The 13,448-nt window shown below is 33.0% G+C and overlaps 1 protein-coding gene across 1 annotated transcript in view; it reads left to right on the top strand.

Annotated features, from left to right (window-relative positions):
• The window catches only part of LOC127832337 (protein kinase C delta type-like), a gene marked incomplete in the record, with an annotated part of 162,725 nt that overhangs the window by 26,904 nt on the left and 122,373 nt on the right, over positions 1–13,448 (top strand). Inside the window, 3 exon segments of the mRNA XM_052357744.1 lie at positions 5,556–5,752; positions 7,672–7,732; positions 9,165–9,191. Coding sequence (XP_052213704.1) covers positions 5,556–5,752; positions 7,672–7,732; positions 9,165–9,191 — 285 coding nt within the window.

The raw sequence follows: 13,448 nt of genomic DNA, 5'->3' as shown, positions 1-13,448 counted from the left end.
ATTGGTCGTGCAAAAAGCTGTGCAAAGTTTTCCTCTTAATTAACAGCGTTTACGTGTATCTAAGGCCCAAAGGTTGTTGAGATTCGTCAGTATTGATCTGTGATGTTTAGAGATATTGTATACACCTTCATGTGGGGACTGTGTATTCGGCAGCCTGAGCCCTGATTGGCTGATACAATGACCAAGAAGAAAGTGAATTACAGCTCGCATCATGGCAGCTCAAAGAAAATTAAATAGAGAATATTGTGAAAGGGTGACACCCGAAATAACATTCGATGTTTGGCAAGTTTTTGTGTGTTTTTTTTTGTCACAGTACACAAGCCACATGCCTGAATGGGATGCACAATGAAGGCAAACAATCTGGACCAAACTGGAGTTATTAATGTCAGATTACGCAAAAAATTAAATTGGGTGAATAAAATTCAGTCAACCGCTGGCTTGCGATATATTGGACATCGCGATATGATGGACCGCAATATTACAGAGTTTTTTGGTACAAACATATAACATCATGTCCAGGGTATTTATTTGTATATATGTGAGAGAAGATAAAAATCGCTTCATTTACATTCATACAGTACTTAATGATACGATTTAAAATTACCTCATAAATACCAACCTGATTATTGAATGATACTTAATCCACTTAATATGATTCAAAGTTTCTTAGACAATAAAAAACACCTGTAAAGTGTTCAGCACCTATTAGAAAATCAGATTATTAAAAACCCCTGTTGCTTTTGTGTTTGGAATACAGTTCCATGAACCTTCATTTAAGTAAACAATTAGAAATCAGAAACCATGAAACTTCTGCCAAACGTTTCTGTATAATGTTAGATTCCTGAAAAATGAGGCAAAGATTTATTTCTCAAAGAGCTCTGCCAAACCATTTCGAGGGTGTTACAATGAGAGATACATGTGTTGGAAGTTGGTGATGAAATATACTCTGGTTTACTGAACCCGTTCTAAATCTTTGTTTTTCGTTGTTTATTTGCGTACACCGGATTGTAATACTGTGCTTTCAGAGCCACTTGCTAGGTCTCCTGTAATTCAACAAATAATGGTTTTTCATCAGCAAAATGAAAATGACTTCAAAAGAAGTATTGTTATACTTTATATATCTGTTTGATTTATATGCCTTTACAGTTCTTATACCAGGTCCTCTAAAAGCAAAAGCAATTGAGCATCTACTGCATCATGTCATGTATACTGATAAAATGTTCAGTGAATAATTTATTTTTTACTAAATTATAGAGGAATAACATTCCTGACATTTTGAAACCAATGACAAAACATGATTTCCTACCAGTAAATTAGCAAGTGTTAGTAAATTAATGAAAAACTAAATTGATTGTTGTGTGCATTTCTTAAAATAAAAGAAATAGGATCAATCTAATAAAATTAAAATTAGCACCACGATAACTGAATAAAATCTATTAAATCTTATATTAGACAATAAAAATCGGATATTAAAGGAGCCAGTTACAAATGGAAATGACAGAAGACAACTCAATCAAGAATTTTAAGTTAAGCTAATGAATAAAAAATCACAATACAAATGAAAGCAATTTACAAAATGTGTTTTATTTTTATGCAGTTAAACAAAATCGTCATTTCAACCAAAATTGCAAAATTTATACAAAATACAGCTACCCGTACTTTGATAATATAGACCACTGCACTTCAGTGGGCCACCTAACAATGCACAAGTTTGTCTTGCACTTCATGTATTATAATGTCCATTTAATGTGTGTGAAAGGAATATTCATATATATGTGATTGATTTAAACACCAAGTAGTGATAAAATATTACTGGAAAAATAACCCTTTTCATTTTGACATGTATGAAAATAAGTGCTTAACATAATATTTTTTACTTCATTATGTGTTTGTGCAGTTTTAGAGGTTTTTTTATATAGTGTCTAATGGATGGTTAGTGATAACTGTCATAAATAATAATGAACATGCAAACATTGTAGAAGTTAGCATAAAAAAGAACATTATTTACCATTATGGTAATTTCCTGCCGTCAGGATCTTTTCAATTAGCATTATTAGCAGCAAAAGATAAATCAATGAATTCATTTTCCTGTCGCAATGATTTGTTCTTTTTATCTATATATATCCCACTTCCCTTGAGAGTGAAATGACTTCCAGTCAATCAATTATTGCAAATGAACAAGACCAAGAAACTGAGAGGACTTTGTGATTTTCCTTGGCGGCCCGTTTCATTAGAATATTATTAATATTAACTGTCAGTTTTGTCTCTAGTATAACCGGCAAAGCATGAAATTGTATCCAAGACATTATATACAGAATTGGGTAGGAGAAAGACAAAATGATTTGTTTCCTGTGAACAATACTGCTGTTCATTGAAATAAACTCTAATAGTCGGTTCTTTTCTGTAAATGTTTGCATTTCTGTGTGCAATTCTTTTCTGTAAATGTTTGCATTTCTGTGTGCAATTCTTTCTTCTTTTTTCAATTCTTTTTGCAATATCTTTAAGGAACATTTTTACAAAAATCCAGTCTTTCCACAATCATGCACTTACTGCAAATATGGTACAATATCTAAAACAATGATTTGGGTACTTTTTCTTGCATTTTGTTCTTAGTTTTGTCAGCAATGTGCTTTTGGAGTATTGTGTTATTACTACTGTACCTGTGGCAATTTGGTTAATTAACTAATCATGAACTAATATTATCCCTTAAAATGTGTATGGGTGTCTGTTTATGACACAATTGGGTGCAAATTCATGCCAAGTTTTTTCAATTTGTTTTTCAAAAAGGCTACGCTATTGAGTTAAACCAGACTACTGTGTTCTTTAGTACTTTAAATTTGCATTGTAGTACTATGATAATCATATTGCAAACTTAAAGTTCGGATTCATGTTCAGGCTAAATTTTATGCGAAAGACGTTAAAATGAATGATTTACCTAACACACTTTATGTGCAAACTGCTAGAAACTGATGCCTAATGACCACAAACATGGCAGACAAAAATGTTAAGCTTTGCAAGAGAAAATGCTTATTGGTATGCATAATGAAGATTGTGGTTGGTAATGACAATACTACACTAATATAATTTTGTGATCAATATGCATTGCCTACATTTAACATAAACATGGGATATTTGTATCATGTGTCCACTGTAATAACATGCCGGTATGAAACATTGTCTTTAAAATAAGTTTTCTCAAATGAAGGGTAAGAGCTGAACAAATACAAAAAACAAAAATGTTATACTTATTGCCTCATACTGCATAAAGTATCAATAACCGTGTACAAAAACCCACGTCATGTATGTCAGTTGTTGATTGTGTTGAAATTTTCCTCTAATGAATTAGGGAAATTACACTTTTCCAGCTGGGATAACCCCTTGTTTATATGGAGTTAATAGCCTATTTTTACACTTACACATCAACAGTGAATAGACAAAAAAGGTACACTGTAACTCCAATATAGTGCGGTCCGTTATAACGCTGTGTCCAATATAACGCGGGGGGTCCTTGGATCCCGTTTTTTCTCCAACCTTCCATTTCTGATTCAAATCCATGTTATGCAACTTCATGTATTTTCATACAAGAAGCCGGCGATCACAGCTTGATTGCTTTTTCCGTCCGTTTAACTGATTGTAATCGATTAGAGGTTAAACGACACTCGACAGCTAATTGGTGTTAATCTGTTGTGTAATGCCAATAAAGGTGTGAAAATTCGCGAGTCGGTGTTTATTACATGTTTTCCCTATCAGAGCGGTTCGGTGCGCTTATTTCAATAAGGCAAGTGCAAGCGGAATAATTATCAAATTAAAGTTATTTAAAACGATTACCTGTTTATGTTTTGTATTTATTGTGTATTGTATTTCATTGTATAAACTATGGCTGTGTAAGTGTGTTATCGTTTATTATATGCTACACATGCTTGATAAATAAAAATATATTTGTGTGTGTTTAATGTTTCAGTACGTATACGAAAAATAAATTTAAAAATCCTGACGATTTATTTAAATGCTAACGCAGTGTAATAGTTAACAGAGATGCACTTAAATTTTTGCAGAAAGTCCACGGAAAGCACGTTTTTTACATGCTGCGTTTGACGCAATAAAAAATTTCTTTGTACATGTATTCAATCTAAATTTAAATTCGCTCGTCCAATGAAAGCTGTCCCATAATGCACTGTACTAATTTTTCTGAAAAATGGCGTAGGCAATTACTAGGCATATGAATTTGTTTACGAAGTTTGTAAACATATTTCATGTCATAAATGTTAAACATTATTTTTTTGTAAGTGATGTAATTATATTGGATTATCGGATAAATGTGCACATTAGAAAAGCGGTATGTATACTGTTATCATTCGATTCGGTTTATATGCATGTATTTACGGATGAAAACACAGCATGACAATACACAGGACCTATAATAGCCTATATTATAGGCTATACTATACCTGTTTTTATAGCCCCTTAAATAAATAAGCTCAAAACTTATAACGCTGTCCGTTTATAACGCTGTTGCGTGGCTTGGACCCCGTCATCCGCGTTATATTGGAGTTACAGTGTATACCAAGTGACATGTCATTGTGATTCAGCAACTTCAGGCTTACTAATGGCTTTGTTATTGTCCTGATAAATTTTTACACCATTTGGTTGTGTTCATAGAATGTAAGAGATATGTAGCTACTGATAAATGATTTGTACTTTCTGCTTAAAGATATGGGTTTTTTTCTCAATTATATGTACTTTAACTGCTATATGATGTGAAATTACTGCATAAAGATATTGATGGAATTATGTTGTAAAGTGTATTTACAATCTGCCTTAAAATGTATTGAACAAAAATCAACTGATGAGTGAAAATAAATATATAAGGAACTTGTTGTTTTTTTGGATTTCTGAGATATCAATTATTGGACATTTTTTAATCGTTCTATATAGATCATCTGGCATTTACTTTTACTCAATGATACATTATCGTCTGTAGAATAGAATCTATACAGAACAGAAACATTATGATTTAAATATTGAGGGAAATAATATACATTCCAGAGCTGTCCTTTGCATTTTTATGCTCCCGATAGGGTGGCATATAGCAGTTGAACTGTCAGTCCGTCTGTCTGTCCGTCCGTGATTCCGTCCGTAAACTTTAACATTGGCCATAACTTTTGCAATATTGAAGATAGCAACTTGATATTTGGCATGCATGCATCTCATGGAGCTGCACATTTTGAGTGGTAAAAGGTCAAGGTCAATGTCATCCTTCAAGGTCAAAGGTCAAAAAACAAATCCAAGGGAAGTAATAAGCTTTAAAGGGAGATAATTATCTGTACGTGCCAAATGATAAAAAAAAAATTCAAAGCGCCGCAGTAGGGAGCATTGTGTTTCTGACCAACACATCTCTTGTTTTATTTCCATTCATAAATCATATTTATATAAATAACTTTTTCAAAGATCAGCAACAAGAGGCGAATTTCTACACTTATAAGTTTGTGCATTTAAAAGTACACATAGATAACAGGAATTAACACCATGATAACTGAACAATCACATCACTACAGGTCGAGGCATTCAGCTTGTGCAAAGAAAGAAGACCATCTATCCAGAATGGAACACATGCTTCGATGCTCACTTATACGACGGACGTGTGATCCAGATGATTGCTATGGAGCGACCCAATCGTTTCCTAGCAGAGGCCACTGTTAGCGCCAAGGCTCTAGCTGAAAAATGCTCAGATTCCTCAATTGTCACTGCTTGGGTAAGACTTAATGGCCGCCTCAAGAAAACTGCAGATATGAACCCTTTCAGGCTCAGAAGCAATGTGAAAATGGCTCTATGCAACCAACATAAAACCAGAATATCCTGCAAGTGTCTTGCAGGCTGTTCAAGTGTTATGCTGTTTGTCGCTCATTAGTATCTTAGGGTTGCAAATGAAGCCTTTAAAATTTGAATCTAGTAAGAATGGTCTTCAGTTAAAAAATTTAATTGACTATATAATAATAAACAAGTGAAAATAAATATCTGAGCAGTAAAGGGTTTCTTGTCACAGTTGTGACACAGTGAGAGGCAGTATGAATTGTAATGGTCAGATTGTCTATATTAATGTTTAGTTTAAACCTGTTTATTTTAGCTTGATTGCGTAGAAAGCCTAAGGCTTATTTGAAACGCTTTCGAGTCCGTTTTCTGGGCCTACAACCAGTACTTGGTGTCTCTGGGGGAGATTTATAGAACGCTCCCATTGTGGGGATCGAACCCGTGATCTTCCAGTTGCTAGGCCGACACCATATCCACTACACCACTGCGACCGCAAAATGTTTGTATTTAATATTTAAACATTAATGTTTGTTGGGAGTGTGCTTCAATTTGGCCTTAACTGGAGGGTCAAGGTCACTATTTGATGTAAAAGATCAAATATTGGCATACAATACCATGTTCATCTGTCTGTGACATATGTAGTTTTCATGAAATGCAAGATTCCAGTTTATACACTAATTTGAGCATTAATGAATGATTTTGTTAAGTATATTTATATATATATATATGAAGTACTTTATTTAGTAGATCAATTTATGTTGTTAAGCCCTGATACATCTTTCAATGATTTTGTACAATGTAAACTTAAGTTAATAAATATGCTGAAATTTACTATGTAGTTTTTTAAACAAGGAACTGATATTTGTATTTCCAGTTTGTTATATTAGCAAAGATAGAAGGAAAATCAAACATCATATTACTTTATATTTAGACTTCCCATCCATAAAAACATACAGAGATGCGGAAGACATACAGCTCACTTTATACATTATTTTGTAATGTTGAAATGTAAAAAGTAGAAATAATGCCATTCAATCATTTCCCTATCGCTATATACTTTAAGTTTTAACCCAAATGCAACCAATCAGGCTACTCAAACATGCCCACTTATGACAATTTAAGACCGTGACCCAGTTTGTTTTATCATTCTTTGCATTGATGATCATTTGTTGAAAAAATCACTGTCATTATGCCAATTCTTGAAAATCAATTGCAAAAAGTGACACATAAGACTGTTCTTTTCTTCATTCAAAGGCAAGTATAAAAAAAGATTTCAGTGTTAAAAGGCTTTACATTCAGAATTTTCCTGTGAATAGTCCCAGTGGGATAAATATCTAGAAATAATTGAGATTGTAACGCTACAAATCATAGCAAAACATGAATCCCATGTTGGAAACAATGTGATTATTTCTCTTTGTAATTGGTACTTGTAGACCTGGGGGGGCTAGTAACTTTCAATCAATATGATCCTGCATCTTATAATTGTCAGGTCCTTTATGGGAAAAAATATTCCCTAGTTTCCCTTAATGATTAGGGCTTGACTTGTTCTGCAAATAACCACATTAGCTTATGGTGGTAAATTAAAAAAAATCTTGAAAATTGGGAAAGATTGTTAGCTTGTTAGTCTTAATATTGCATAATAGAACTATGAATTTGCCATAAGAAGGGGTTTGAGTCCTTGATAAATATCAGACTCTGCTAAAACTCAGTTTTAATTAAAAAAATCTATTACAAAAAATACAAAAGTTGTGAATATGCCTTATGGTAATACTTATGAGACTTAAGTTCAGCTAGGGTTTCCAATAACATGTCTGCGACATACTATATTTAGCATTAACAATTGTTTTTGTATTTAATGGACAGCTGGATTTGAAGCCCTCAGGTAGACTACAGTGCCAGATTCGGTATTTTACAGAAAATGAAGGTAGGTGATTCAACACATGCTGTTTTAGCTAGTGTCCATGTCCTGGGTTCCTATTTCTTATTGACCTTGAATAAGACTGTGGTAATAAATATGAGCCGTGCTCTGTGAAAAAAGGGTTTAATGCATGTGCGTTAAGTGTAGTCCCAGATTAGCCTGTGCAGTTCGCACAGGCTAATCAGTGAGAACACCTCGTTGTTATGGTATTTTTCTTTTACAGCAAGTCTCTTCATAGCAAAAATCCAGTTAAGCGGAAAGTGTCGTCCCTGATAATCATGTGCCCACTGCACAGGCTAGCACTGCACAGGCTAATCTGGGACGACACTTTACGCACATGCATGAAAACCCCCTTTTTCATAGAGCGCCGTTCAAACATTATAATAATTGTTTTCTGAAGTTAATATCCTTAATAGTATAAATTCTGTTTTAAAGAAGATGCAAATCAAAGCCTCCACATGTAAAATGTAAATGTTTGTGTAAATCAATGTAATAAGTGGATTAGTAAACCAATATTTGTTGCTAAATGACCATGCTATGCCAAGCCACTGCCATCAGCATAAACACTTTGTCTCAAATATGAAACAACATTTCTTAGATAATCTCACTCAAATAGGAAATAATAAGTCTCAGATGAAAATGATTAATTGCTGTCCTTGAAGTCTTAACAAAACTTGCCTAAAGCATGTGAACATAATTATGACACTCGTATTTCTATGGTGTTGTTTGCATTTTATTTCTATATGTGTGAGCACATTTATGGGTATTCAAGAGAATTAAGGTGGGCATTACTTTAGAACTTTACATTAAACAAGCATGATACATTTGTGTGGGTGTACCAGTTATTTATGTAATATTGAGTGTGTGGGTTCCTTGCTCATGTGAAAAGTCATGTTTTGTTATGGCACAAAGTTGATGATCAAATTGATTTGATGTTGCGGTTCAAACACATATCATCAGCAAAATTTGATTTGAAAATGATTTTTTTCTGCCTGTTGAATACTTTTTTCTTTTTTTTTAATCAATGGATCAAGTAGTTAAAAAGGGCCCTCAACAATTTAAAAAGATAACCCAAAACCAATCTCATATATTAGTTGCTAAAATTGTATATGTTTCATGTTATCATTATTTATTAGTCACTTAAAAATTGGAGTTTTGTTTTAATTTGTGGACATTAAACAAGTATGCTGTCCTATGCATCAGAGCGCCAAATCGTTGTCTATTGACAAATACACAACAATAAAAAAAGTATTTTAAACAAATGTTTGATAATAGTTCTTCAACTTTCTGTTTTGATTTCATAACTTCATAAATTGTGATAGAATTTCATACCCTCCAAAATGTATTTTTTGGCTGGTTTTCACTGAAAGCTTTAGTCTGAAAAGAATGTTCTAATGTACTGTATAAATTATATGTGTTTCTTTATTGTGTTTAATAGCGGAAGAAGCAGACCAATTTAAAGATGGTAATTTTCACATTATTGACTCTTCTTGGTCCTTCTTGGTTGTTCATTGCTGGGCAACCTACGGCTTTCTTACAAGTGTATAAACAACAAGTAAAAATGTTGCCAGTACTGACTTGCATTGTGATTTTTTGGGCAAATTTAATTAAATTTTGTCCTTTTTTCCATAAATACTTAAAAACCAATGATAAATTATAAATAGAATAAATTTGAATAATTTTGGTCCATTTTATGAACAAAAAATATTTTTTAGTTTTAACCTATTTATTTTAGCTCGATTGAATTGAAAGCCTGAGACTTATATAAACGCTCTCCAGTCCGTTTCCTGGGCCTAGAACCAGTACTTGGTGTCTTTGGGGGAGATCTAAAGAACGCTTCCACGGTGGGGATCGAACCCATGACATCCCGGTTGCTAGGCGGACCCCATATCCATTATACCATGGTGACCTATTAATCCATAAGAACAACTTGTTTTACCTTTATTATTTTTGTTTCATTGGCTAGCGCACATTCTAATTCTAAAATGTCTTTATTTCGAGCATGAAATGCATGTTTCTCTGTTAATGTAAAATGTATATTGGTCCTCTTTAAGGTACACAATATAAACATGAATATATGGTCTATTATAATATCAATTTCGTTTTGATGTGAACTAAATGTGCAGTGTTTCATTAATGTTAATGCAAGTTTTGATAAATTGATATTGCCTCTAATCTTACAATATTGATGAATTATTCATGCTGAGGAATAAATAAGACGCATTTTGTGTTAATACCCAATTTTAAAACACAACCTGCTCCATTAATTAAGAATTGATGAGTGACAAACAAATTACAGTCTTGAATACTGAACTTTTCAACAAAATTGTTTTTGATTTTTTGCTATTCTGATAGTAATACAGTCAATATGTGAGTGAAAGCTAAATATGACTGATAGTAATTAAGAGGAACTATGAATGCAACATATAACTTACTGTTGTATAATATGTTAAAATGTGTATGCAACATAAATATGACTGATGTGTTATGTAATGGAACTATAATTTTAACCAAAATATAACAAATAGTTATGGAGTGATAATAAGAGTACAAGCTAAATATACACGATTGTTATGTAATAAACTTTGTTTTTAACTGATAAATATAGACAAGACATATTTATTAAGACTTGCACAGTGTACATTGTCTAAACAATAGATATATCACAATCAAATATGTCACAGAGATAAACATAGTAATGATATTAACATAAGCGGCATCATAAACAGTTACGAAAATACTAGGTAAAATACTTGTTTAAATAGGGAGGATAACTTTTTGAAGTTAAGTAATATCATTAGAAATATTATTTCTTAAAATCAGAGCATCTTTTACCAATTTTGCTTATTTAATTAGTTCAAATTTATTCGTTGTATTCAACAATTGGTTGAATTTATAAACAGAAGGCCTAACATAATAACATTTCTTTAGGTAGTTTCTTCTTATATTAATGTATAAAAGACATTTACAAACAAAATGAAACTTGTCTTCAACATCTTATTCGTTACAACAAAACGTTTGTTTCATGGTATATTTTGACCAGCATATCTTCCAGTTTGAATTCTAAGTGGCAGACTCGAAGTTCAAAGCTTTGTGACGTATATACATGTAGTGTCTTAGTGATTTAGGTAATAAATCTAAATAATTTTCGTCAACAAACATAGACTTAAACACAAGGTACATATCTAAAATAAAACTATTTTCAACAGATCAAAACCACTCTTGTTTATAGGTATCAATAACAACATTTTAAAAAATGTGGTATAAATATTTTAACATCGACAGTGCTTGGATTATTAAACACGTATGAGAAACCGTAGTTGTCTAACAATGTTTATTCCCCCGGATCGAATGATCAGGGGCATATTGTTTTTGGCCATTCTGTCCCAAAACTTTAACCTTATATACAGTAAAGTTTTGCAATACTGTGAAACCATTTATTTTCGACAGCACAAAATTTCGTCATTTTTATAAAAATGACGATTTCGTCAGCACTTAAATTCGCCGATTTCTTATTTTGAATTTAAAAAAAATGCGTCGGTTTATATCCGATTTGTGTGTAATACATATTCGCGATCAATCGCAGTTGCGAAAAATCGTGGTACGAATGCGGGAAAACACTTGAGAATCACTGCAGGAGGTGGGGCCTGTTTGTCACATGCCAATTAAGTAGTCTTTTGTTATCAAAGGACAGTAATGGACCCTCTTAATGTATGCCATTCACACGTTCATTGTTATGATTAGCGGACAAGTGGCATTGAATAACCGTTAACGAGTGTTTGTAACAACAAAGCCAATTGCCAATTAGTCTTATTCTATTATTATAATTGCCAAAAGTAAACTACCGGTATATAAATCAATCATGTCAATAATTTAAAAATAAATAAATTGATACATATAAAATAGTAATAAGTTTGGTTTAACACAAACAATCAAACAACAAACAGCAATTAAAATATTCTTTATTAATTTGTGATAAATACGCATGTTGATCACACATCGTCATCTTTTCATTTGGTTTATTGTCTTTCATCGGCATTCGCTGCGTGATGGCTAATATGCAACACCCCTGAAAAACACAATGCACCTAATGGGTAATAAAGTTATAAACAATTAGCGCTAATTCATTACCATTCTACATAAATGAAGTCAACGCACTCGATACAGCTGTACTGCACACGCGTTTTAAAGAAGTGTAACGTGTCAGTTAAGTACCTTGTGTAATCTACATCCCTTTGTGTCAAAACCGGATTAATCTTGATTACGAAACAGCAGTGAATGTGTGCATGGATTATGTTGGAATATAATGCCTCATGTCTACGGTAAAGTTTTAAAATATTGATCAACTTAGTGTTTGTTTTTGTTCAAACATAGAGCATGATTGTTCGTTAGGATCTTAAATTCGCCGATTGGTCGACTGACGAAATTTATGAAAATTAATGCCTGACGATTAATAATGGTTTCACAGTAACTTTTGAAATATTGAACATAGCAACTTGATATTTGGCATGCATGTGTATCTTATTGAACTGCACATTTTGAGTGGTGAAAGGTCAAGGTCATCCTTCAAGGTCAAAGGTAAAAAAAAAATCAAAGCGGCGCATTAGGGGGCATTGTGTTTCTGACAAACACATCTCTTGTTTTATATTAGATATCCAATTAGAATGACCATTTTGGCAATCATTTAAAGCTTGTATATAAATTGATTTTAAAATTCTGTTATCAGTTTGAATAAGTTTAAACAAGTATTTAACCATCTTAACATATCTATGAATAAATAGTGGGTATCTTTCTAACTCGCCATACACTACAGCATTACATACATTTTGCTTAATGTTTTACAATTGTTGTAGAACTTTAAGTGTACCCATTCCAATTCAATTGACTTTGTTTTACCCCATTTCTCACAAGATTAATTATACCCTCATTACCATTGGTAATGGGGGCTATATAGGAGTCACTTTGTCAGTCGGAAGGTCTGTCGGTCTGTTTCGAAATTTCATCCGATCTTCACCAAACTTGGTCACAAGCTGTATCTTGATGATGTACAGGTCAAGTTTGAATATGGGTCATGCCGGGTCAAAAACTAGGTCACGGGGTCACTTAGTGTGTTTTAAACTGAAAGTTTATCCGGACCATAACTGTGTCATTTATTGTTAGATTTTAAAATAACATGGTACACTTGTTCACCATCATGGGACGGTGTGTTGCGTGAAAAAAGTACATCAATATCTACAAGGTCAAGGTCACACTTGGAGTTCAAGGGTCAAATGCTTGTCCCCGCCATAACTTTATCATTTATTGTGAGATTTTAAAATCATTTGGCAAATTTGTTCACTATCATGGTGTGTCGCGCGAAAGAATTACGTCAATATTCAAAGTCAAGGTCACACTTTGAGTTCAAAGATTAAAAATGGCCATAAATGAGCTTGTCTGGGAAATAACTATGTCGTTCATTGTGAGATTTTAAAATCATTTGGCACAATTGTTCACCATCATTGGACGGTGTGTCGCGCCAAAGAATTACGTCGATATCGCTAAGGTCACACTTTGAGTTCAAAGGTCAATAATGGCCATAAATGAGCATGTCCGGGCAATAACTACGTCATTCATTGTGAGATTTTAAAATCATTAAGCATATTTGTTCACCACCATTGGACTGTGTGTCACGCGAAAGAATTACGTTGATAGCTCCAAGGTCAAGGTCACAATTTGAGTTTGA

Source organism: Dreissena polymorpha, chromosome 5 (assembly GCF_020536995.1).
Source record: "Dreissena polymorpha isolate Duluth1 chromosome 5, UMN_Dpol_1.0, whole genome shotgun sequence".
NCBI classification, from domain to species: Eukaryota; Metazoa; Mollusca; class Bivalvia; order Myida; family Dreissenidae; genus Dreissena; species Dreissena polymorpha.
The sequence above is the reverse complement of the archived record's forward strand: the minus strand, read 5'-3'. Positions and strand labels throughout refer to the sequence as shown.